This window comes from Erythrolamprus reginae, chromosome 4 (genome assembly GCF_031021105.1).
Source record: "Erythrolamprus reginae isolate rEryReg1 chromosome 4, rEryReg1.hap1, whole genome shotgun sequence".
NCBI lineage: Eukaryota > Metazoa > Chordata > Lepidosauria > Squamata > Dipsadidae > Erythrolamprus > Erythrolamprus reginae.
This window is the reverse complement of record NC_091953.1, coordinates 111,702,065-111,729,552: the sequence shown is the minus strand read 5'-3', so window position 1 is coordinate 111,729,552 and position 27,488 is coordinate 111,702,065. Positions and strand designations below refer to the sequence as shown.

Here is a 27,488-nt window from a genome sequence, read left to right as displayed (position 1 = left end):
TCGTATTTCACTAATTTCTCTAGCTGCTTCTCCTCAATTCTGCTGTCCCCTGGGATTGCGATGGCGATGATCCATACTTTCTTTTTCTCCACGATCACAATGTCTGGTGTGTTATGCTTCAGAATTCGGTCAGTCTGAAGTCGGAAGTCCCAAAGTAGTTTTGCTTGCTCATTTTCGACCACTTTTTCGGGCTTATGATCCCACCAGTTCTTTGCCAATGGTAAATGGTAGTTCCGGCAAAAGTTCCAGTGGATCATCTGTGCCGCAGCATCATGTCTATGCTTGTAGTCAGTCTGTGCGATCTTTTTGCAGCAGCTGAGTATGTGATCGATTGTTTCATCTGTTTCTTTACAGAGTCTGCACTTTGGATCGTCTGTTGGTTTTTCAATTCTGGCTTTGACAGCATTTGTTCTAAATTATTATTATTATTATTATTAAATGATTATTATTATTAAATTATTATTATTATTATTATTGTTATTATTATTTATTAGATTTGTATGCCGCCCCTCTCCGCAGACTCGGGGCGGCTCACAGCAGTGATAAAACAGTATACAATGACAAATCTAATATTAAGTCTAAAATAACAATTTTACATTAAAAACCTAAAAAAACCCTTATATAAAAACATACACACAAACATTCCATACATAAAACTACATAGGCAAGGGGAGATGTCTCAGTTCCCCCTTGCCTGACGGCAGTTCCCCCTTGCCTGACGGCAGAGGTGGGTTTTAAGAAGTTTACAAACGGTAAGGAGGTTGGGGGCAGTCCTGATCTCCGGGGGGAACTGGTTCCAGAGGGTTGGGACCGCCACAGAGAAGGCTCTTCCCCTGGGTCCCGCCAGCTGACATTGTTTAGTCGGCGGGATCCGGAGAAGGCCAACTCTGTGGGACCTAACCGGCTACTGGGATTCGTGCGGCAGAAGGCGGTCTCGCAGATATTCTGGTCCGGTGTCATGAAGGGCTAATACTAATAATAGCAATGCAGCCTTAGTGAATAGTTTAACTGTGGTGAGGGAATTATTTGTTTAGCGGAGTAATGGCATTTGAGAAAAATCTGTTCTAGCATCTAGTTGTCTTGGTGTGCAGTGCTTATAGCGTCGTTTCGTGGGTAGGACTTGAAACAATTTATGTCCGGGATGCAAGGGGTCATAAATATTTTCACAGCCCTCTTTCTGACTCATGCAGTATACAGGTCCTCAAGGGAAGGCAGGTTGGTAGTAATTGTTTTTTCTGCAGTTCTGATTATCCTCTGAAGTCTGTGTCTGTCTTGTTGGGTTGTAGAACCGAACCAGACACTTATAGAGGTGCTAATGACAGACTGAATAATTCCTCTGTAGAAATTGATCAGCAGCTCCTTGGACAGTTTGAGCTTCCTGAGTTGCCACAGAAAGAACATTCTTTGTTTTTTCTGCACCAACATAAAAAGCCCATGCCTTTTTTATGATGTTTTTGATATTTTCGATGACTCTAAAGTGTGCAATAGGGTTGATATTCCTGGAGGCATCTGTAATATGGTAAATGATTTAGCTTTACTAGATAAATGGTCAAAACAATGGAAACTGCAGTTTAATGTTTCCAAATGTAAAATAATGCACTTGGGGAAAAGGAATCCTCAATCTGAGTATTGTATTGGCAGTTCTGTGTTAGCAAAAACTTCAGAAGAGAAGGATTTAGGGGTAGTGATTTCTGACAGTCTCAAAATGGGTGAACAGTGTGGTCGGGCAGTAGGGAAAGCAAGTAGGATGCTTGGCTGCATAGCTAGAGGTATAACAAGCAGGAAGAGGGAGGTTATGATCCCGCTATATAGAGTGCTGGTGAGACCACATTTGGAATACCGTGTTCAGTTCTGGAGACCTCACCTACAAAAAGATATTGGCAAAATTGAATGGGTCCAAAGACGGGCTACAAGAATGGTGGAAGGTCTTCAGCATAAAATGTATCAGGAAAGACTTAATGAACTCAATCCGTATAGTCTGGAGGACAGAAGGAAAAGGGGGGACATGATCAAAACATTTAAATATGTTAAAGGGTTAACTAAGGTCCAGGAGGGAAGTGTTTTTAATTGGAAAGTGAACACAAGAACAAGGGGACACAATCTGAGGTTAGTTGGGGTAAAGATCAAAAGCAACGTGAGAAAATATTATTTTACTGAAAGAGTAGTAGATCCTTGGAACAAACTTCCAGCAGACGTGGTTGGTAAATCCACAGTAACTGAATTTAAACATGCCTGGGATAAACATATATCCATCCTAAGATAAAATACAGGAAGTAGTATAAGGGCAGACTAGATGGATCATGAGGCCTTTTTCTGCCGTCAGTCTTCTATGTTTCTATGTTTCTATAAGAAAGGGCTTGAAATAAAACTACCAAAGAGAAAACAGATCCATAATGAGTCAGCTCATGGAAAACTAAAGAGAACATATTGGCAAGCCGTTAATTTATCACCAACTTCTGCACAAACGCCTCATTGTAGTGCTACTACTGAGACAGAATAGGAATGAAGCCGGATACCATAAGCCAGTGTTTCCCAACCTTGGCCACTTGAAGATATTTGGACTTCAACTCCCAGAATTCCCCAGCCAGCAAATGCTGGCTGGGGAATTCTGGGAGTTGAAGTCCAGACACCTTCAAGTGGCCAAGGCTGGGAAACACTGCCATAAGCTATACCCTGTGTTCATAAAAGGAAAGATACATAGGCGTAGAGGTTACGGCGCTGGATTACAAATTGGGAGACCATAAGTTCTAGTTCCACCTTACGCACAAAATCAGTTGTGTGACTTTGGGCCAGTCACAATCTCTCTACCCTGGGAAGCAGGAATGGCAAGCCACTCCCAAGAGCCTTGCTAAGAAAACTGGATTAATCCAGGCAGTCATAAGAAGTCAACACTGACTTGTAGGCACAGCCCCGCCACTCCCCCTCCTTACTGCAAAGTCAAAGGAAGTCAATTGGAACAACCAACATAACTTGTTGTTTCTGGCCCACCTCATCTCCATTCTGGCCTAGGATCAATTAAAAGCCACATCCAATTGAGAAAGGGAAATCTTTCTTCCCTGCAAACCAAACTTTCAGGACGGGCTCAATTTATGCTAAACCAAGTATGAATCCAAAAGCTGTAGGTAGTCCTGGCACATGGCAAATGCAAAGGTTCGTGCTATGCATGCAGAACCACACTTCATCCTTTTAACCTTATCAATGTATTTTTATTTATTTATTTATTTTGTCCAATGCACAATACACATTGAAGAGAATAGACAAGTAGTAATATATATAAAGAAAAGGATAGAAGAAAAGATATAAAAATAGGGGAGAAGATATATGAAAGGAAGAAATGATATATGAGATAAAGGAGAGACAATTGTGTGCATGTTTTTTTTAAATTATGGGTTTTTAGTTTTAATTATTAGATTTGTATTGTACATTGTTTTTTCTATTACTGTTGTGAGCCACCCCGAGTCTATGGAGAGGGGTGGCATACAAATTTAATAAATAGATAGATGATAGATAGATAGATAGATAGATAGATAGATAGATAGATAGATAGACAGATGATAGATAGATGGATAGATAGATAGATACATGATAGATAGATAGATGATAGATAGATAGATAGATAATGATAGATAGATGATAGATAGATGATAGATAGATAGATAGATAGATTGATAGATAGATAGATAGATAGATAGATAGATAGATAGATAGATAGATAGATAGATAGATAGATAGATTGGACAGGGGACGAAAGGCACACTGGTGCACCTATGTACACCCCTTACTGACCTCTAAGGAACCTGGAGAGGTCAATCGTGGATAGTCTAAGGGAAAAATGTTGGGGGTTAGGGGTTGACCCTACTGAGTCCGATAATGAGTTCAATGCTTCGACAACTCGATTGCTAAAGTCATATTTTTTACAATCAAGTTAGGAGGGGTTAATATTAAGTTTGAATCTGTTGCGTGCTCTTGTGTTGTTGTGGTTGAAGCTGAAGTAGTCATTGACAGGCAGGACGTTGCAGCATATGATCTTTTGGGCAATACTTAGATCGTGTTTTAGGCGTCGTAAATGTATACTGCATGGGTCTAGCTGCACACATGGTATTTTATGAGGTTTTCAAGTAGTCTGAAACTGATTCGCAACTTTTATAGATATTTTTTCAGAAAGAGGCACCCCTCTATACCCACCCCACCCTACTCTCTTTTCAAAATGCTTTCTCCTGGCACAGATATAGTCACACACACCCAACCCCCCCCCCCCCAGAAAACCTATTGGAGGGATGGGTGGTCTATTCTTTTTTCAAAGTGCCATCACAAAAATAGCATGAATATGCGCTTGCATTAAAAGAGGCGTATTACAATGGGGATCTTGGTTAATTGTATGATGCATTGTACCAACTATGTCCAGCATTCAAGAAATTGAAATCTGGATCTTAATGCAGTCAAGGCTCTTTAAAGATGCAAATTGGAGTCAAACACTGAAAACAGTAGGGTTCTCTTGATCCTTTCACAAAAGACTAATCAGACTCCATTGCTAGGCTGGCCACGTTGTTTACAATAAACAGGAAGAGAGTTGGGCTGTAATTTCCCCACTTAATACTTGGACAAAAGCAATGGCTGGCAGCTTTCACATATTTAGAGTTGCAGCTCATCAAAACATTTCCTTCAAAAAAGTGGGGGGAAAGCATTAGTGGATTCTAGGCATGTTGAGGAGCCCTATCTTTGGGCCTTCTTATAAAAGAGTAAGTCCTCAGCTCCACTTCTGGAGTAACCTTACCTGACTCAGTAGTGTCAACCCCTAACCCCCAACATTTTCCCCTTAGACTATCCACAATTGACCTCTCCAGGTTCCTTAGGGGTTAGTAAGGGGCGTGCATAAGTGCACCAGTGTGCCTTATGTATTAAAGTATTAAATCACTGCAATGCCTAAGTATCCACCACAAGACTATATAACCAAGTAGACAGCAGTGGCTTTGCCTTCTCTAACACAGAGAAACGATAGGTGAGAATCAGAGGTGGGTACCAACTTACCTCACTGCCGATTCACTTTCTCCTGTGTCACGTGGCTAGGCCTCAGGAGCGCATGCCCAATTTGTGCACATGCACAGTACAAAAAACTCATTTTTTAAAAAAAAGCTGAAAACAAAATGGCGATACATGCACAGTGCTAGAAACGGCTTCTATGCATGCGCAAAATAAAAAAAATTAAAAGTGAAAAATATTTTTAAAAATTAAAAACAAAGATGGCGGCGCCCATGGATTGGCACCGACTGCTCCGGTTTGGTGATGTCATCATGACATCACCAGCGGGTCACTACCGGTTTGGGCGAATCAGTCGGAAGGAATCCACCTCTGGTGTGAATGAAGCCTTGCTAAAATAAAATATTTTAAAAATAAATGGCTTTTTTTTAATTTTTAGAGAGCAAATGTGTTAGTATTGTTCAAAACTAAGGCTTTTGATATAATGAATTACGTGTCTGCCTCTGCTGAAGTAAGTTACTTTGCTTTAATAGGAAGGACAAGATTAGGAAGTTGCAGAAATAGAAAATATTCCCTTTCTTTCACTCAGGCTCTTTGTCTGAGTCCATGGCTCTGCCATTAGACACTGTGGAGCAGCTGCTGCAAAAATTAAACAAATAACAAATATTTATGAGATTTACAGACGGTCCCAATCTGTTATGACTTTGGCTTTATGATTTTACTTCTGAGAGATGAGGTGAGGAACTTAAATCAAAATGTTTCTTGGATTTTCTGCTTCAGGTGCCAAAATAATTTAAACAGCATATAGCATTGAAAGAATTTGAAAAGAAGAGGCCATAATTTAAATGTCTAAAATTAAAACCTAATTAGCTTTGCAGAAAGTTCTGCTAATGCATTGTTTCAAATATGATAAAACTTAATGCTGCTTCTTCCTCCACTTCTTTGTTTGTGTAAGCTCCATTACTAATATCATATTTCTAGTATGTTGGAAAAAAATGAGAAAATAATTGTTTGTTGTTGGTATTTTTTTAAAAATCCAAAAACCTGTACTGTAAGTTTTCTTTTTAAATTCTCAAAATTACAAGGATAAAATGTTTGTTTGTTTGTTTGTTTATTTATTTATTTTCTTTCTTTCTTTCTTTCTTTCTTTCTTTCTTTCTTTCTTTCTTTATTCATTCATTCAATTTTTATGCCGCCCTTCTCCTTAGACTCAGGGCGGCTTACAACATGTTAGCAATAGCACTTTTTAACAAAGCCAGCATATTGCCCCCACAATCTGGGTCCTCACTTTACCCACCTCGAAAGGATGGAAGGCTGAGTCAACCTTGAGCCGGTGATGAGATTTGAACTGCTGACCTTCAGATCTACAGTCAGCTTCAGTGGCCTGTAGTACAGCACTCTACCTGCTGCGCTTATCTTTGTTGCTTATCTTTGCTGTCCTAATGCAAAGTACTTATCTTGGGAATAAGCATGAGTTTAAGAAAAGAATTATAAGATTTTTAGGAGTAAAGATAATCAAAGTTGTATCTGCAGGTATACAAATATTGATTGACTAATCCCCTCTCACTCAGATCCAATATTCTCTCTCCATCTCTCAGCTTCCTGATCTTGTGCAAGATCCTTAGAGACATTTAGTATATGGGCATTCATTAACTCATTAAAAGAAACTTAAATTTAAGGGCACGATTTAATCTTTATTTTCTGCTAATATAACTTCAGTCTGATCAACAATGTAAACTCCTTTCCATCCCTTTGGAGCTTAAAGCTGAATATGATTTGATTGCTTATTTGTACCCTGACTATCATTAAATATTGTAGTTATGATTCTTGATGAACTTATTTTTTCTTTTATGTACGGTACATTCAGGGCATATGCACCAAGACAAATTCCTTGCGTGTGCAATCACACTTGGCCAATAAAATTGTATTGTATTGTATTGTATTGTACAGTGTTCCCTCGATTTTTGCGGGTTCGAACTTCGCAAAAAGTCTATACCACGGTTTTTCAAAAATATTAATTAAAAAAATACTTTGTGGTTTTCCCCCCCATACCACGGTTTTTCCCGCCCAATGACGTCATATGTCATCGCCCAACTTTCATCCGCCTTTAATAAATATTTTTTTAAATAAACTTTAATAAGTGAACATGGTGAGTAATAATCTAAATGGTTGCTAAGGGAATGGGAAATTGTAATTTAGGGGTTTAAAGTGTTAAGGGAAGGCTTGTGATACTGTTCATAACCAAAAATAGTGTATTTACTTCCGCATCTCTACTTCGCGGAAATTCGACTTTCGTGGGGGGTCTTGGAACGCATTCCCCGTGAAAATTGAGGGAACACTGTATTGTATTGTATTCCATTCCATTCCATTCTATAGAACATGGAACATGTTGGTCTAACAAGATGGCCAAATTTGAAAGCCAGTTACTGTCCATGAATCACGTATTGGTGCTTGACATTAATTCAACCTGATCAAAAGCATATGGTTATGGTCATCAACATATAGAGACTTCCATCAAGTCAAGCCATTGCTCTGTTAACATGGAGTTAGAAACATAGAAACATAGAAGTCTGACGGCAGAAAAAGACCTCATGGTCCATCTAGTCTGCCCTTATACTATTTTCTGTAGTTTATCTTAGGATGGATATATGTTTATCCCAGGCATGTTTAAATTCAGTTACTGTGGATTTATCTACCACGTCTGCTGGAAGTTTGTTCCAAGGATCTACTACTCTTTCAATAAAATAAAATTTTATCATGTTGCTTTTGATCTTTCCCCCAACTAACTTCAGATTGTGTCCCCTTGTGTTCACTTTCCTATTAAAAACACTTCCCTCCTGGACCTTATTTAACCCTTTAATATATTTAAATGTTTCTATCATGTCCCCCCTTTTCCTTCTGTCCTCCAGACTATACAGATTGAGTTCATTAAGTCTTTCCTGTTTTATGCTTAAGACCTTCCACCATTTATGTTTTATGCTTAAGACCTTCCACCATTCTTGTAGCCCGTCTTTGGACCGGTTCAATTTTGTCAATATCTTTTTGTAGGTGAGGCCTCCAGAACTGAACACAGTATTCCAAATGTGGTCTTACCAGCATTCTATATAGCGGGATCATAATCTCCCTCTTTCTGCTTGTTATACCTCTAGCTATGCAGCCAAGCATCCCCAAGTTGACCCCATGGAAGCAGGAATCTGTGACCAATTGTCAGTAGCTGCAGCCAACATGGCCAATTGTGACAAATGATGAACATGTTGTTCAGCAAGTAATATGGACAAAGCTTTCCCAACTGTAATCTGAATTGACTGATAGCCATTTCTCAGGCTTTCCAAAAGGCAGAGAGTAAATGGAAAAAATGTTTCTCCTGCTAAAGGTAACCGGCTCAGATATAATACATGGCAAGTGGTTGTGTTTAAGCTTGTGTCATCATGGGTTTTCTACGCTTACGTTTCAATTAAAAAAAAGTCTAACCTGGCTCTAACACACCATAACAGAAGAATGCATTTAAAGAGCTAGTTGTCCACAAGAATGGCTTGTTAAATGTACGTAGGCATTTTATTCATGATGTTCCCAGTAATCTTTTTGACTGAATCCCCATCAGTGGATTTTCAATCACTCTAAGAAGGTCATATTGGGGGGAAAAATCTGTAACACGAGTTCCTCCCATAAAACAAAACACCCTAGAATTAAGTAGTTTATTCTGGAATGAATGAAGAATAAAATTCTGACCTTGGAAACTCCATAAATTGTCACATTTATTGTAAGCATTGGCATTGTGGTAAGATGTCTACAGCCACACATGGATTAATAATGCAGTAGAAATACTCGTCTTTATGAAAACCTGTAGACTTGAGCTGTCTTCTGGGATAAGAGGTACCCTGCAGAGATGGTACAGATCACCTTGTTTCTGCTTTCACAGATTGATGCTTGAATCTGTCAAATGTGACTGAAGACTTTTCCCCAGGCTGCAAAATCTTTGAATAATGGTAAGATGCCTAGAAAAATAGTACTTCCTTTGCAGGGCTCTGTATCATTTGATGAACTAAGATTCGACCATGGGCATACTTATGATTAATCGTGATTTGTGAATTATATTTTCCTTAGATAGTATTTTCCTTAGATGATGATGATGATGATGATGATGATGATGATGATAATAATAATAATAATAATAATAATAATAATAATAATAATAATAATTTTTTATTAGATTTGTATGCTTCTCAGGTCCAGGATATGTAACTGATTTATTTTCCAGTCATTTAACATCATACTTCACCAGAAGAGCCCTTCACTCCTCCACTTGAAATAGAATATACCATGAGACTAGACTTTCAATCCTGGGCCTAGAAAGTTTAGAACTAAGACGCCTTAAACAAGATCTAAGTATTGCCCACAAGATCATATGCTGCAACGTCCTGCCTGTCGGCGACTACTTCAGCTTCAACCACAACAACCCAAGAGCACACAACAGATTTAAACTTAATATTAACCGCTCCAAACTTGACTGTAAAAAATATGACTTCAGTAACCGAGTTGTCGAAGCATGAAACTCATTACTAGACTCCATAGTGTCATCCCCAAACCCCCAACACTTTACCCTTAGATTATCTACGGTTGACCTATCCAGATTCCTAAGAGGTCAGTAAGGGGCGAGTACAAGTGCACTAGAGTGCCTTCCGTCCCCTGTCCTATTGCTCTCCTATATCTGCTATACCTTTCTTCTATTCCCATATCTCTTCTTCTATTCTTTCATTGATATGTTCTATTCCTATATCTTCTTTTCTATTATTTCTTAGATATATTTTACTATGAGTATCTCCGCTATAACCTTCATCATGTATTTTACTATGTGTATATAGATATATACCCACTAAAATCCTCATTGTGTATTGGACAAAATAAAGAAATAAAATAAATAAATAAATAATAAAATAAAATATGTCTGCAGAGTTCCATGTCATCATAACCCCCATTCCAAAGGCAGTTGCGTTTATTAATTGTGGGAACTATTTGCTTATAGTTTACTGGAGTAATCAGATTAGGGGCTATAATGTCACAGGGACTATTTTTAACTTCCTTGATTCACAAAAAATACCCGAAGAGCAATTCACTAAATTCCATAGTAAAGAAGCATATTGTTTTTGCTATGTGGCCTTATATAAGACCTGCTAAATACGATTTTACTTCTTTAAAGGACCCAACTGTAACAAAAGGAAGAAATTATCCTAAAAAGCAAGCATTCTCATAAATGTGATGGTTTGATTCCTAAAGGCACGAACAATGAAGTCTCAGTTGAGTCCATTTTGGGAGAAGAAAGCAAGCGGAAAGCATTGACAATGATCTACTTGGCAATTGGCAAAAAAAGGTATCTTTTCATTTAGCATGAGGCCAAAGTCTAAAAATCCCCCACTGCCTTGCATATGAATAATCAAGTCTTCAAAATTACCATCATATTAGCATTATGGCTATTTTATTAGAAACATACACCTATTTCCTAGAAAGTGCTTGTATAATAATAATAATAATAATAATAATAATAATAATAATAATAATAATAATAATAATTATTATTATTATTATTATTATTATTATTATTATTTTTAATTGGATTTGTATGCCGCCCCTCTCCGTAGACCCGGAGCGGCTAACAACAATGATAAAAACAGCATATGACAATCCAATAATAAAACAACTAAAAACCCTTATTATAAAAACCAAACATACACACAAACATACCATGCATAACTTGTAATGGCCTAGCGGGAAGGAATATCTCAGCTCCCCCATGCCTGGCGGTATAAATGAGTCTTGAGTAGTTTACGAAAGACAGGGAGGGTGGGGGCAATTCTAATCTCCGGGGGGAGTTGGTTCCAGAGGGCCGGGGCCGCCACAGAGAAGGCTCTTTCCCTGGGGCTCGCCAAACGACATTGTTTAGTCAACGGGACCTGGAGAAGGTCAACTCTGTGGGACTTTATCGGTCGCTGGGATTCGTGCGGTAGCAGGCGGTTCCGGAGGTACTCTGGTCCAAAGCCATGTAGGGTTTTAAAGGTCATGACCAACACTTTGAATTGTGACCGGAAACTGATCGGCAGCCAATGCAAGCCACGGAGGAAACATGGGCAAATCTATATATTCACTATATATTAATGTACTAGGAAGAATAAGTACAGAAGTTCAGGGCCATCATGTTTTGTAATTTTCTACAAGTTGCAAGAATTGGCTGCCAATGCAGATCACGCTGAATATACTGAGGCAAGGAATACCACTAGCTTGGGCGGTAATTTGATTTTACATTGCTGCTCATGCAATAATTAGTCCAAGTTGCAAGGGACAGTAGGGAGAAGAGGTTCTTAGGGGAAGATGTTACGTACTTCACTTTTATACAAGAGGAGAGGAAAAATACTATCTGGCTGCCTTGTCAAATTTGTACTGAATTGCTATGGTACTTCCATCCTTTGTTTACCGAAGAGATTGGCAGAAGAAACGCACATAGTATAGTTATCCCAACTTGGCTTGAATGCATAGTTTTATTACATCGTATTATGCCTCACGGTGACATATTAATTTAATCAAACTCAACAGATAACATGTTAATTACCTTTCTATTTAGAGCGACGCCATCTTCACAATCTAGCACCGCACAATCAACGTTGAGAGTTGGGATCTTCTTTATCTTTCTTACATCGTCTGCAGGCACGTAGAGGACGGCTCTCCGGGGTATGTAGTTGCAAGATGGTGTCACATGATAATGAACCCTGGGACAGGATACGGGTAGGAGAGAAGTGGTCCTGTGAAAAAAAGAGTTCTCCAGTTATTGATTGGTTGGTTATGACCTATAAAGTCCTTCATGGCACCGGACCAGATTATCTCAGGGACCGCCTTCTGCTGCACGAATCCCAGCAACCAGTTAGGTCCCACAGAGTGGGTCTTCTTCGGGTCCCGTCAACTAAACAATGTTGCTTGGCGGGACCCAGGGGAAGAGCCTTCTCTGTGGCGGCCCCGGCCCCCAGAGATTAGAATTGCCCCCACCCTCCTTGCCTTTTGTAAGCTGCTTAAAACCCACATCTGCCGCCAGGCATGGGGGAATTGAGATACTCTTTCCCCCTAGGCCTTTACAATTTTATGCATGGTATATCTGTATGTATGTTTGGTTTTAATAATAGTGGGTTTTTAACTGTTTTTAGTATTGGATTATTATTATATGCTGTTTTATTACTGTTGTTAGCCGCCCCGAGTCTGCGGAGAGGGGCGGCATACAAATCCAATAAATAAATAGATAGATAGATAGATAGATAGATAGATAGATAGATAGATAGATAGATAGATAGATAGATTTATATGGAATATATTGCTGCTCACCCCATAGAATCCCAAAGCAGTTCATAATAATACCAAAGACCAACAATTATTCTCAATAAAAAATAGAGCTCAAAACAATCCATTGGGAAGCAAATTGTCAGGCCGAAGCCATTGTTTGATTTGGAGACCTTGGCCAGCCACATATTACGCATCGGACTGTATTTGCGCTGTGGAAATTTGAGAGGGGTTGCTGCGCAAGGGAAGTAGAAATGTATCCATAACAAATTCCTTCTAGATTCTCAAGGTCATCCTTTGTGCAACACCTGCCCGGAAGTGGATGGGAGTAACAGACACCATTGACATGAAGGAGACTGGTCAATATGATGGACCTGGGGGGTGTGGGAACAAGGGAATGAACTTTAAACTGGGTGGAGAAACCCTGGTAGCCTTAGATTCAGGTTTCTCACAGATGTGCCAACATGGCTCCGCTAATAAATTTGAACTTTGAGGAATGCTATGCCTGGGACTCTGATTAAATTTTGGATGCTATTTGGAACCCTGACACAAACTTTGACAAGGCGGGAAGGTCTTTAACAGCAGCAGAAGGGAGAAAAAAGGTTTAGAGGCTAATTGGCTGCCAGTATTCAGCAACTTTTTTCTTATTTAATGGCTAGAGTTTTTGCTTTATTTAGTGTTAAAACTTAAATATCATTATTCAAATTCCACTTTTCAACGAATATTTTGCAAGACTGGCAAGAACTTACAAGAATGAAACCCAAGGCTTGATCAGTTGAGTATTCTATTCCTTTAACAGTCAACCAGTTGTCTCTGAAATTCCCACCGGAGAACTTCTTGGCCATGCCTTTGAAAGCATCCTTTTCTCAGGACCAGGCATAGTACCTACATATCTTTTGCTCTGGGAAGTTGCCCATCTTCCTTCTAAAACTATAAAACAGATGTCCCTCCGCCTGAGTGATTTCAAGTGACTTCATACTTTACCCTTTTTCAATCTATAGCCAAAATGTCTGATGTAATTGGATTTTTTAAAAAAAATAAAAAGATCTGTGTTAACACTGGCTTGGAACATTATAATGTGCAATTTGGACAATATGTTGATCAGAACTAATTCCTAGAGGCGAAAGAAAAATATATGGGGAGAGCTGCTATGGCTCCCTATTTTTTTAAAATATAATTTTTAATTAAGAATTTTAAACTAATGCAAACTAAAGTTAAAAAAGAAAAGAGAATGGAAAGAAAGAATAAAAAGTACAAGTAAAGAGAAAAAGAAGAAAAGGAACATAATAAAAAATGAAATATAGAAGCCTTCATCACAATAAGTATAAACTATCCAAGAATGACCTTGGAATATAAATTGAATAAAAATAAATACATTTAGTAAACCTTATATCACATAATGTTAAATAGATGCCTCTTAATTCCATAGTCCATCCACTCTCTATAAGCAAATCCATAAAACATCAGCCTTACAATTCTGGTGTCAGCAAAAAGTCCATAAGGGACTGCCAGAACATTAAAAAGAAATTTAAGTTAATTTTTTAATTTAATCCAATATTGCTGCAGGATTTGATTTCTCTTTAATTCTTCCATTTCCTATTACTCAAACTGAAAGTGGTTCTACTTCCTAGCACGCAAACTGAAAATAATTTTCTAATAAGAATAAGAATAAGAATAATTTATTGGATTTGTATGCTGCCCCTCTCCGTAGACTCGGGGCGGCTAACAACAATGATAAAAATAGCATGTGACAATCCAATAATAAAACAGCTAAAAACCCTTATTTATAAAAACCAAACATACACACAAACATACCATGCATAACTTGTAATGGCCTAGGGGGAAGGAATAACTCAACTCACCCATGCCTGGCGGTATAAATGGGTCTTGAGTAGTTTACGAAAGACAGGGAGGGTGGGGGCAACTCTAATCTCCGGGAGGAGTTGATTCCAGAGGGCCGGGGCCTCCACAGAGAAGGCTCTTCCCCTGGGGCCCGCCAAACGACATTGTTTAGTCGACGGGACCTGGAGAAGGCCAACTCTGTGGGACCTTATCGGTTGCTGGGATTTGTGCGGTGGCAGGCGGTTCCAGAGGTAATCTGGTCCAATGCCATGTAGGGCTTTAAAGGTCATAATAAGACAACTACTGCCCTGGAACACATGTGGGGGATTTCCCATCGTCTCCTTATCCAGAGAGATTACAGGGAACTGGTCTATTTATCAGTGACTTGGTCTTTGCTGTGATTGTCGGCTTGACTTTCATCAAAAGTCCAAGTCCGAGGTTGATTTTGGCTGAGCCTCAGAGGTTAAATAGGCGTTGATTGCTTACCTGAACGCCTCTTCTCGTACGGTGAGCGGGTACAGCAGTCACATGGGTTGCTCATGTCCAATCCGGTGGAACTGAGCCTAGTATTAAAAAAGCTTGCCGGATCCGCCCCTTCCCCAGAATTCGCGAATCCATAGACTAGGCTCAGTTGTGAAGCTCTGCAGTGTTCAACTCTCATTGTTAGAGGAAAGAAAGATATAGAAAGGTAAAGAAGACACATACAAGGGCGGGAAGTGACTGCTGTACCCGCTCACCGTACGAGAAGAGGCGTTCAGGTAAGCAATCAACGCCTATTCTCCGTACTGAAGGAGCGGGTCCAGCAGTCACATGGGACATACCCAATAGATGGTCCCTAGGGTGGGATTAGCTTGCTATCGTGTGAGATAACGGATTGGAGTACCCTTCTGCCGAAGGCAGCGTCCGCTGAAGCGTAAGAATCAATTTTGTAGTGCCTGATGAAGGAATTTGGCGAGGCCCAAGTGGCTGCTTTGCAGACCTCCTCCAACGGGGCTTGAGTCGCCCAAGCGGCCGAGGTGGCTGCGCTCCTGGTGGAATGCGCTGTGATGTTCCTTGGAACTGAGAGGGAGGCCGACTCATAGGCCTTAGATATAGTCCCTCTGATCCAACGGCCTATTACTGTAGAAGACACTTTGGCCCCCATGACTCTGGGATGATAGGCTACAAAAAGTGCTTCTGACCTCCGAAAGGGTCCTGTGCGTTGGATATATATTCTCAGCGCTCTGGTGAGATCCAGGGTGTGCCATCTAATTGCCAAGGGATGGTCTCGTTGGAGGCAGAAGGAAGGTAGGACAATATCCTGAGATCTGTGGAACATGGAACTGACCTTGGGTAAGAAGGTGGGGTCCAGTCGCAAGACTACCTTGTCCTGATGGAATTGACAAAGGTCCTGCCTGATTGAGAGGGCAGCCAGCTCCGAAATGCGTCGGGCAGAGGTAATAGCCACCAGGAATGCTACCTTAAAGGATAGGTACCTGAGGGACGCCGATTTTAGGGGTTCGTATGGTGCCTGCGTGAGGGAATGGAGAACCCGTGGCAAATCCCAGGAAGGATACCTGTGGACCTTGGAAGGTCTGAGGTTGGCTATGCCCTTGAGGAATTCCTGAACTTCAGGGAAGGATCGGAGAGGCTGTCTGCGGGGGCCCCCTAGGACAGATGAAATGGCTGCCAGATGACGCCGGAGGGTGCTGGTGGAAAGTCCTTTATGGAAGCCTTGCATAAGGAAGGAAATAATTCTGTGTATGGGGATGCACAGAGGGGAGAGACCTTCCTGTAGACACCACTGGTGAAACTTGGACCACGTGTGGTCGTAGATTCGATTGGTCGAACCCCTTCTGGCCTTTAAAATGACCTCCACTGAATCGGGGTCATGACCACGCAGTTCTAAATCTCTCCTGATAACAGCCAGGCGGTGAGGTGGAACCACTCCGGGTCTGGATGGAAAGAGGCCCCCTGCCGCAGCATATCCCCCGAAACGGGGAGACGCCAAGGGTCCTGGACGGACAGCTGTTGGAGATCCGCGAACCAGGGCCGGCGGGGCCAATGGGGGGCGATTACGATTACTCGGGCCCTCTCGGTGAGGACCTTGTGAATCACGTCCGGGAGGATTGGAATTGGAGGAAATGCGTAGAGTAGGCCTGGAGGCCATGGACTCCGGAGGGCATTGATTGCTTCCGCTCCCGGGGATGGAAATCTGGAATAGAAGCGAGGGAGTTGGGCGTTCGCATTGGTCGCGAAGAGATCCAGAATTGGTAGGCCGAATCTGAGGGTGATTTGATGGAACAGGTCTTGATGGAGGTTCCACTCTCCTGGGTCTATCGTTGCTCGGGATAGCCAATCCGCCTGGACGTTGAGACTCCCCGAGATGTGATCGGCTAGGAGCGACTGGAGATGTTTTTCCGCCCAAAGGCCCAACTTGAGGGCCTCCCTCATGAGAGCCTTGGATCTCGTGCCCCCCTGTCTGCAGATATGGCTTTTTGTGGCAATGTTGTCGGTGAGAATGAGAACGTGCCGGTTGGGAATGCGAGGAGAGAAATGCTTCAGAGCCAGGGAAACGGCTCTTAACTCTAGCCAATTGATTGGCCTGGAAGCTTCCTCCGGGGACCACGTGCCCTGGGCTATCATCCCCTGGGCGTGGGCGCCCCATCCCGATAGACTGGCATCTGTGGTGATGACAAATTGATCCGGGCACCTGAACGGGGATCCTCTGTCCATGGCCGGAGACTTCCACCACTTGAAGGATCTGCGAACACTCAGTGGGATGACAATGCGTCGATTTGAGTTGCTGTGCCCCGATCTCTGAAAAGGCAACAGGAGCCACTGGAGTTCCCTAGCATGAAGGCGAGCCCAGGGAATGATGCCTATGCATGACACCATCTTCCCCAAAAGGGAAGATAGAGTAACTATGGATACTGAAGAATTAGATAAAATGTTAGAAATTAACTCCACTATACTGAGTTTTCTCTCGGGAGAGAGAAAAACCTGGGAGGATTTTGAATCAATAATGGATCCCAGGTGAGAAATGGATGTGGAAGGTTGGAGGTGACTTTTATCAAAGTTGATGGAAAATCCATGGTCCTGGAGGACTGACATGGTGACAGAAAGGTCTGTTTTCACTCTCTCTAGGGAGTTCCCATGAATCAAAATATCATCAAGATAACATAAAATGTGGATGGGAGACGCCCGGATATAGGCCGCCAGGGACCCCAAGAGCTTTGTAAAGACCCGAGGGGCCGAGGAAAGGCCAAATGGCATCGCCCTATACTGGAAATGCCTGCCTTGAAAGGAAAAACGTAAAAATTTTCTGTGGCATTTGGCTATAGGAATGTGAAGGTAGGCCTCAGTGAGGTCTAAGGAGACCATGAAATCTCCCGAGTGAATGGCGGCCAAAATAGAAGACAAGGAGTGCATCTTAAACTTCCTATATTTGATGAATAGGTTTAGTTTCTTTAAATCTAAAATGGCTCTCCAACCTCCGGAGGACTTTGGAACCATAAATAGGATGGAGTAAAAACCTAGGCCCTTCTGACCGGAAGGGACCGGTTGAATGGCTCTGATGGACAATAGATGAGAAATGGCCTCCTCCATACGGTTACAATCTGAGGATGACCTGGGAGAAGGGCAGGAAATAAAACGTTTAGGGGGAGGAGAAATAAATTCTAACAGAAGGCCTGTTTGAACTGTGTCAATGACCCAAGGGTCCTTGGAGGTGAGACGCCAATTAGAGGCGAAATGAGCTAGGCGACCCCCTATGGGAATGGAGGTAAGATTACCATCTAGGTTTTTTTGAAGCCCTGTTAGAGGAAGCTCCCCTTTGGAAGCGAAACCCTCTACCCCTGGAGTTCCTACCTTGGGAACGAAAGCGGGGGGAATACTGACCTGGAGATCTCTGATAGGAAGCCGCTTGATCTTGCTGGCGCCCTGGGCGACGAAAGGACTGCGTTTTGGTAGCCTTTTTCGTGGTTGGACCCAAAACCTTCTTCTTGTCCGTGGTCTCCGTGAGGAGTGGATCCAGAAGATCACCGAAGAGAAGGTCGCGCTTTAAGGGGCCCTGGGATAACTGCCACTTTTGGCGAACTCCCGCTTGCCAAGGGCGAATCCATAGGAGTCTTCTTGCCGTTGTAGAAGCTGCAATAGACTTAGCAGAAAATCTAGTAGATTGCAAGGTGGCATCAGCCACGTACTGGGCAGCTGCAAAGACCTTGTTGAAGTCTTGTTGACCTCTCAAGTCATCGGGAGGAATGTGCTGTTGAAGTTGGCGAAGCCACAGCAGCATGGCTCTGGAGAAAAAGGAGGCCGCTGCAGAACTTTTAATGGCCCAGGAATCAGCGGTGAATCCTCTTTTGAGCATTTGCTCGATGCGCTTGTCCTCTGGGCGGAGGACTTCCTCCGCCTCGCCTGGCACAGCCGCTGCCGAGTGAAGAATCTTGACCGGTTCATCTGGTTTGGGAAAGGATAGAAGCTCTTCATAGGAAGAGGAGAGTTTATACAACTTTCTGTCCTTGGTGGAGGGATTAAGGCCAGAGGCTGGAAAATCCCACTGTTTGAGTAAGGCATCTTTAAACAATTTAGGCATAGGAATTACCTCGTTATCCTCCTGTTCCTCTGTGAAGTAAGGTAAATTCTCCTCCGGGGGATCAGTGGAAGTGGAGGTTTGTTTCTCCTGGGCCGCTAATCCCGTAGAAATTCTAGCTTTGAGGAGGAGAGATTTGAATAATTGAGAAGGAAAAATAGTAATTGGAGGAGGGACCTTTATTTGGGATTCCTCATCATCTGATAATCCCTGGAAAGGGTCCTCATCCTCCTCTACATCCTCATATTCATCCTGGGAGGATTCTGAATCATCCTGAATAGGAGCTCTGACCGCTGGGGAGGAACCCAAAGGGCGGGAGGGACGAGAAGGAGGAAGAGGTAAGGGAAGCTCATTGATGGTGGAGAGTTTGGCATCAATGGCTTTGGACAACACAGCAAAAATAGATTGGAACTCAGGAGGTAAACTGGAAATATCAGCAGAAATGGCAGAAGAATCCCTAAAGTCCTGGGAGGATCCTGGCTGGGGGGAATCTTCAATAATATCTGGTTCCTCTGGACCTATGCCCCATAGGTTAGGTTGGGGTCTGTCTAGGTTTGGCTCATCCAGAGATAACACAGGGACCCCAGAAGGAGGCAGACTAGAGGCCTCTGGTGGGTCTTGACTACTGATTACTTGGGCCTGCACTTTCAAACGTTTTGCTGATTTATCATGGATTTTTTGTAGGGCTAGGTCCCTTCTCTTCTCGGCCCTGGTGACCTTGGTCGAGGGGCGGGCCCCTGGAGAAGAGGAGGAAGAGGCCTGGGGGATACTAGTAATCTCATCGCCTGTAGGCCTGGCCTCTCTGGGACCTTTAGTTGTGCCTCTCTTGGGAAAAGTAGCCATAGTCTGACAATTAACAGAAGACAAGGCTGAGCCAATAACTGAATAATAAGGAGAAGAATTTCAAGGACTTCCCAAGAGGAATGGATCCTGCTTCGAGGCCTCGAAGCTGCTGAAACTTGAGGACAATCTGGGCAAACCCAGAGTTCGTGCCCCCAAATCCAGCGGGGCCAGCCTCCCTAAACTTTATAATTAAGTAAACCAAGGCACTCTGGTTGGAGGCTTAGCCGGTGGAGAATTTAGCCTGGGACCCCCAAGGCCCGCTCCGGGATCCACGCGGTGGACTGAGGCCTACGCGGCTGGCAGGAGGCCAACACGAGAGGCCTAGATTTAAAAAAGGGGCGCGAAGGCCTTCGCGCCGAAAAAAATCGCTCCGTAGAATTTCTTAAAGGAAGCGATCGACTAAGTCCAGGAGACTGGAAGGCGTCTCACTCCGCAGGAGGTATTTCTTAAGCCCTTAAATATTTGTATACAATAAATAATCAATAATTCAATAGATAAATACTTGCACCAGGACCTCCAGGCCAAAGGATTAGAAGAATCCACAAGCGGCCGCAGGAATCGTAACCGGCAAAACCGCCGGGGGAAAACGAAACCGCAACTTCTCCCAAGGAAAAAAGCCGAGCCGCTTTTTGTCTTTTTTTTTCTTTTAAACGGCTGGCGCAATTAGTGCAAGTAAATAAATAAAGACAATAAATCTTACTACTTTTTGAAGGAAAGATCGAAGGGAAGGTGTTAGAATGTTGAACGAGCTATCACAATACAACCGCAGGATATGCGAACTGAGCGAATTCTGGGGAAGGGGCGGATCCGGCAAGCTTTTTTAATACTAGGCTCAGTTCCACCGGATTGGACATGAGCAACCCATGTGACTGCTGGACCCGCTCCTTCAGTACGGAGAATGGGATTGGGTAGCTGACCTCCGAAAACAGAAGAGCTGTAGTCTAGATTCAGAAATTAAAAACGATCATAGAAGAAAACAATAGCAAACCTTTTTTTTACAGTTGTGCTCATAAGTTAACATAACCTGGCAAGATTTAGGATTTCCTGGCCATTTTTCAGAGAATATGAATGTGAAAATCTTTCTGTCATTCATGGTTGGTGTTTAGCTGAAGCCATTTATTATCAATCAGTTGTGTTTACTCTTTTTCAATCATAATGACAACAGAAACTACCAAAATGATCCAGATTGAAAATTTATATAACATGGTGATTTTGGCCTGATAACATGTGCACAGGCTGACACAAAGGGGTGTGGATGGCTGTTAAAGGACCGACACAGACTTCAGAGGACAATCAGAACTGCAGAAAAAACAATTGCTGCCAACCTGCCTTCCACTGAGGACCTGTATACTGCACGAGTCAAAAAGAGGGCGGGGAAAATATTTACTGACCCCTCACATCCTGGACACAAATTGTTTCAACTCCTACCCTCAAAACGTCGCTACAGAGCACTGCACACCAAGACAACTAGACACAAGAACAGTTTTTTCCTGAACGCCATCACTCTACTAAACAAATAATTCCCTCAACACTGTCAGACTTTCTACTAAATCTGCACTTCTATTCTACTAGTTTTTCTCATCATTCCTATCACCCATTTCCTCCCATGTTGACTGTATGATTGTAACTTGTTGCTTATATCCTAAGATTTTTATTAATATTGCTTCTTCATTGCTTATTGGACCCCTATGACAATCATTAAGTGTCGTACCACATGATTCTTGACAAATGTATATTTTATTTTATGTACGCTGAGAGCATATGCACCAAGACAAATTCCTTGTGTGTCCAATCACACTTGGCCAATAAAAATTCTATTCTATTCTATTCTAAAGGTAACCATCCTTACCTGTGATCTGTTTGCATGTAATCAGTGTGTGTGTGTGTGTGTGTGTATAAAAGGCCAATGAGTTTCTGGCCGCCTGCCAGACCCTTGGTTCCTCCCTCTATTGTTGCACTGATGTGTCTGGATTCTGGGTCATGGGGAAAGCAAAAGAATTTTCAAAGGATCTGTGGGAAAAGGTATCTGGACTGTATACAACAGGAAAGGGATACAAAAAGATATCCAAGGAATTGAGAATGCCAATCAGCAGTGTTTAAACTCTAATCAAGAAGTGCAAAATGAGGGGTTTTGTTGAAACCAAACCACGGTCAGGTAGACCAACTAAACTTCCAGCCACAACTGCCAGGAAAATTGTTCAGGATGCAAAGAAAAACCCACAAATAACATCAGCTGAACACGACATTCTGAACATGAAAACGTGTAACTTGTTGCTTGTTAAGATTTATATTAATATTGATTGTTTCCTGATTGCTTATGGCTATCATTAAGTGTTGTGCCTCATGATTCTTGACAAATGTATCTTTTGTTTTATGTACACTGAGACCATATAATAATAATAATAATAATAATAATAATAATAATAATAATAATAATAATATTTAATAATAGCTCAATGTCGTATGGACAGTTGGCGGAACAAAGCATTGCATGGCCAGTTCTTGGAGAAGATTGAAGGCAAAGTGGATAAAGAAAAGACCTGGTCATGGCTTACAAGTGGAACACTCAAAAAGGAGACAGAAGGACTAATACTGGCAGCACAAGAACAGGCCATTAGAACAAATGCTGTCAAAGCCAGAATTGAAAAATCAACAGACGATCCAAAGTGCAGACTCTGTAAAGAAACAGATGAAACAATCGATCACATACTCAGCTGCTGCAGAAAGATCGCACAGACTGACTACAAGCATAGACATGATGGTGTGGCACAGATGATCCACTGGAACTTGTGCCAGAACTACCATTTACCAGTGGCAAAGAACTAGTGGGATCATAAGCCCGAAAAAGTGGTCGAAAATGAGCAAGCAAAACTACTGTGGGACTTCCGATTTCAGACTGACCGAATTCTGAAGCATAACACACCAGACATCCCGATTGTGGGGAAAAAGAAAGTATGGATCATTGACATCGCAATCCCAGGAGACAGCAGAATTGAGGAGAAGCAGCTAGAGAAATTAGCGAAATACGAAGATCTAAAAATCGAGCTGCAACGACTCTGGCATAAGCCCGTGAAAGTGGTCCCAGTGGTACTTGGCACGCTGGGCACAGTGCCAAAGGATCTCAGCGGATATTTGAAAACCATTGGAATTGACAAAATCTCCATCTGTCAATTGCAAAAGGCCGCTTTACTGGGATCGGCAAACATAATTCGCCACTACGTCACGCAGTCCTAGGTGCTTGGGAAGCGCCCAACTGGTGATGAAATAAATACGAAATGCAGCATAGAGATCTCGTTTGCTGTGTTGTATTGACATAATAATAATAATAATAATAATAATAATAATAATAATAACAACAACAACAACAACAATCATAATCATAATCATAATTGATTGTAGATCATCCTCCCAACTCCTCCTTCTTCTTTTGGCTTTTTTAGCCTACTGTCTTCTTTTGAGAGCCAAGTCCTGATGTCATTCATTTGACTATTTTAAACAGTATTGTTAGTTCTTTTCACTCTTCTAGTGCAAGCTGTTCACAATGAGTATTTTCCCAATAAATTTGAATGGAGACGGCTTGAAATAGAGACACTGTCCTTAGTGCTGATTTGACTTACAGTAGGCTCAACCTGGGTTCTCCACCATCTTTTTTTTAGTGTGAATCTTTATACAAACTTAAATGTGATCAAAATGGGAGCTTATATGAAGGATAGAAATTGCACATTTAGCAATTTGTGGTTTTCCTTAAATATCATGGCAAATGCTTAATTTAAAAATATATCAATGTACAGATTGTGTTGGATGTCTACACTGGCATGATTGTCTTTCAGCTTAATTTACTTTTCCTGCACTTACCTGAATCAACTTTTCAAAATGTGAACTACGCGATTCGTTCATTTTAACTGCAGCCTTGAAATTCGCTGTTAAAAGTAGTGGAATAGTATTTAAGAAAATCTCCTTCAGAATTAGGAGTACATTTAGAAAAACAATACTAATTCTTTAGACAAGCAGAGATGCTTTTCTGCATTTTCCGTATGATAATAGTTCTTTTATTGCAAACATTAAAAAAAAACTCTCATATTCTAAATAAAAGGAATGATCCATCTTGATGTTAGTTTTTGATTATTGGAAGTGACTGAACTCTTCTTTAAAACATCAGCTTCTCTGCCGTTCTTGATATTTTTATTTCCCTTTCATATAGATGTTGGTGACTTCTTGTCACTTCAAACAGTAGAACAACCTCCTCTATTCTTTGCTTTACAATACACACTAGGAGAGGGAGTTCTTCCGACACCCCTCTTTTCTTTCTCTTCTTCTTCCCTCCTTCTCTCTCTCTCTCTCTCTCTCTCTCTGTCTTTGCATTTTACTCCTCTTGATCTATATGACACCAGTGGTTGATCAAGTTTAAAACACTACTGTATTTAGGATCCCTGTAGTGCCGTTTTATGTATTAGTATCAAGAATATGCCCCAGGCAAATAACCACCTGAATTTCTTTTAATTACGCAATATAGCTGCATTTACTCCAGGTTCTTTTTGACTAAAGCTATAAGGCAATTGTAACCATGGATGATGAGATTAAGTGCCTCTTGAAGTGACTTTAGCTCCTTGTGTGAACAAAGGGAGAAAAGAGAATACTTAGCCTCTTTATGAGTAAGAAGCTTTTTCTCCCCTTCCACCAGGGTACAAAAGAAGTACAATTAACAAACATTATCCCCAGAAGTAAATTGAAATGTGCATGGGGACAAATGTATATGCAATTAGACATATATGATCTGGGCTATTTTAGCCATTCGTTATTGCTAATGCTGTGAAAAACAACCGAATGGTATAAAATGTTACATCAGTAGTAACTGGGATTTGCAAGAACAATTGTACATGTTTTGCTGCTGTATCCGTGAATGAGGAAGAGTAAATTTGGATTTTTATTTTATTCATTCATTTGTAGAGCCACTTGTATTTGTTCAAGCTCCAGTTGTTTATGGAGAATGTCACTCTTTTTCACAAGAGAGGATATTTAATGGGATTTTGTCATTTCAAAATCATACCATCATTATCTGTCCAGCAAGAGGATGGGTGGCACTTATGCCAAAGGTACACATTATTCATAATCAGAAAATGTGCTTAATTTGAATGGTTGCTACAGGTTGTAGAAGGCATTTTGGAAAATATTTATTTATTGTTTGGATTTCTATGCTACCCTTCTCCATAGACTTAGGGCGGCTTACAAAACGGGAATAATAAAAAAAAAAAGGACATGTGAGAAACCCAAGATTAAAACTAATCTAAAATTAATCTAACCCCCCCCCCCCCCAATTATTTTAAAAAACAGTCACTCACATTCATTCCATTACACTCATATATTTATGGCCAGAGCAGAACACCAGTGCTCAACGACCCCAAGCCTGCCGGCAGAGATGAGTTTCTACAGCTTTACGAAAGGCCATGAAGGTGGGGGCGGTAAGAATCTCTGGAGGGAGTTGATTCCAAAGGGCTGGGGCTGCCACAGAGAAGGCTCTACCCCCAGGCCCCACCAGGCAGTACTGCCTAGCTGACGGGACCTGGAGAAGGCCGACTCTGTGGAACCTGACCAGTCACTGGGATTCATGAGGCAGGAGACAGTCCTATAGGTAACCTGGTCCTATATTTGGTATATTAGAATTCTGTCCTCGTTGACATTTTCATCACAGGGCTTGTTGACTCCTCACCAAATATATAGTTTATGGTTGTGGTCGAAAAGTTCAGTTTTAGTTTCATCACTCCAAATGACTTTGGACCAGAAGGTTTGAGGCTTGTGTCTGTGCTGTTTGGCATGTTGTTAAGCAGGATACATTGTGGCATTTGCGTAGTAATGGCTTTCTTCTGGCGACTCAGCCATGTAGCCCATTTTTCTTCAAGTGCCTCCTTATTGTGCATTTTGCTCAAGCAATGAATAATGAACTATTATTACCAATAAATAGTCTCATTCTATCAAACAAGCATTAACACTCCTTTCATTAATCCATTAAATAGGTTATCACCATAATTCTTACTTTGATTGTAAATATGAAGAACTTGTCCATATTTAGTAAATGAAAATTATGTTTGCTTAAAATGAAAAATAGAATATAAATAAACATGTATCCATGGTTATCATAAAACAAGCGTTTTAATATGCGGATTATCCTAGAGAGCAAGTCAAATTAATTGCATTCCAAATATGTATAAATTTCTGTCTGGTATTTATGAAAGATAACGACATAAATTTCTATTATTATTTTTATTTCATTTTATTTCATCTTTGTCACTTTAAAAATATTTTATCCATTAATTAACTGATTTTTGATAACCTGAGATATATTTTTAAATCTGTTGAATTCCTCTTGAGAAAGGGATGAAAACGTTTCCCCTATTTTCTACGTCTGAAGCAATAGTGGTTCTTTATTTAGATCCAGTGAAGACTTATTAAGTATTATTTTAGTTCTGTTGTTTATAATTGCTTTAAATTGACTTTAAACAGACTTTAAAATTCTATTCTTTTAACTCTGAATTAAGAAGCACATTTATGTATTTATGTATTTATTTAATCATTCATTCATTCATTCATTCATTCATTCATTCATTCATTCATTCATTTGACTTCTATGCCTCCCAATCCTGAAGAACTCAGGGCAGCTTACAACAATAATAAAAATACAATATAAATAGATGCAACGCAATAAAAAATAAGTTGATCAATATCTAAAACTAAAACATTTTTAGAAACTAAAACCCCATAAAGAAACTAAAACCCCATAGTTTTACTGTGTGCTTTCAAATAATTTTCTGCTGGTTCATCACCATTTTTGGTTTATTTTCTATGATTTTATTCTGTTTTTAGAGCAATTGCTGCTGCAGCATCATTGGGCCATTATTCTTATCCTTACTTTTCTCACGAAAGATCCAGAATGCAGACAATTGCGTTTTCAAGACAACCCAAAACTGGAATGTTCAATTTGCTCAAGATAAAATCAGCTAAATAACTCAATTATGCCCAGAATGAGGAAAAAATTATGTTTAATATTAATTTAAGGTTGATGTACAAATGAAATTATAAATGATCTGATGCAATTAGTTTGATTATAGTTTAATTTATTCTCATGTGTGAAGCTAGCCACTGTGGTTCATAAAGCATGGTTTGTCTCCGTAAGTTAAATAAACCAAATGGGCTTACTTAATAAACCATAGTTTAAAACCACACTTTAATGTGATCTATGACTTTTTATTCTAAAACGTTTTATATGAAAGGATTAAATTTTAATGCAACTATTAAAATACAAGAACATGGATTTATGGGTTTATATTGATCTACAGCATATCTGGGAAATATAAATTTATTTTTGGGTACGACAATGGTTCAATAGTTAAAGTAGCTGAGCTTGTCGGCTGGAAAACTGACAGCTCGATTTTGAGCCCTGAGCACTGCAGGACACGATGAGCTTCTGCTCTTGTCCCAGTTCCTGCCAAGCTAAGAGTTCAAAAGCATGCAAATGCAAGTAGATAAATAGGTACCGCTCTGATACGAAGGTAACAGTGTTCATTGCACTTCGGTGTATAGCACTTCAGAAGAAAAGGATTTAAGGGTAGTGATTTCTGACAGTCTCAAAATGGGTGAACAGTGCAGTCAGGAGGTAGGGAAAGCAAGTAGGATGCTTGGCTGCATAGCTAGAGATATAACAAGTAGGAAGAGGGAGATTGTGATCCCGCTATATAGAGTGCTGGTGAGACCACATTTGGAATACTGTGTTCAGTTCTGGAGACCTCACCTACAAAAAGATATTGACAAAATTGAACGGGTCCAAAGACGGGCTACAAGAATGGTGGAAGGTCTTAAGCATAAAACGTATCAGGAAAGACTTAATGAACTCAATCTGCATAATCTGGAGGACAGAAGGGAAAGGAGGGACATGATCAAAACA

At 40.9% G+C, this 27,488-nt stretch overlaps 1 protein-coding gene across 3 annotated transcripts in view; it reads right to left on the bottom strand.

Moving 5' to 3' along the window:
• The window catches only part of CLYBL (citramalyl-CoA lyase), a 246,210-nt gene that overhangs the window by 90,218 nt on the left and 128,504 nt on the right, over positions 1 to 27,488 (bottom strand). For all 3 annotated transcript variants that reach the window (XM_070751860.1, XM_070751858.1, XM_070751859.1), the window contains exon 2: positions 11,579 to 11,768. In XM_070751860.1, coding sequence (XP_070607961.1) covers positions 11,579 to 11,768 — 190 coding nt within the window. The remainder of the gene's footprint in view (positions 1 to 11,578; positions 11,769 to 27,488) is intronic.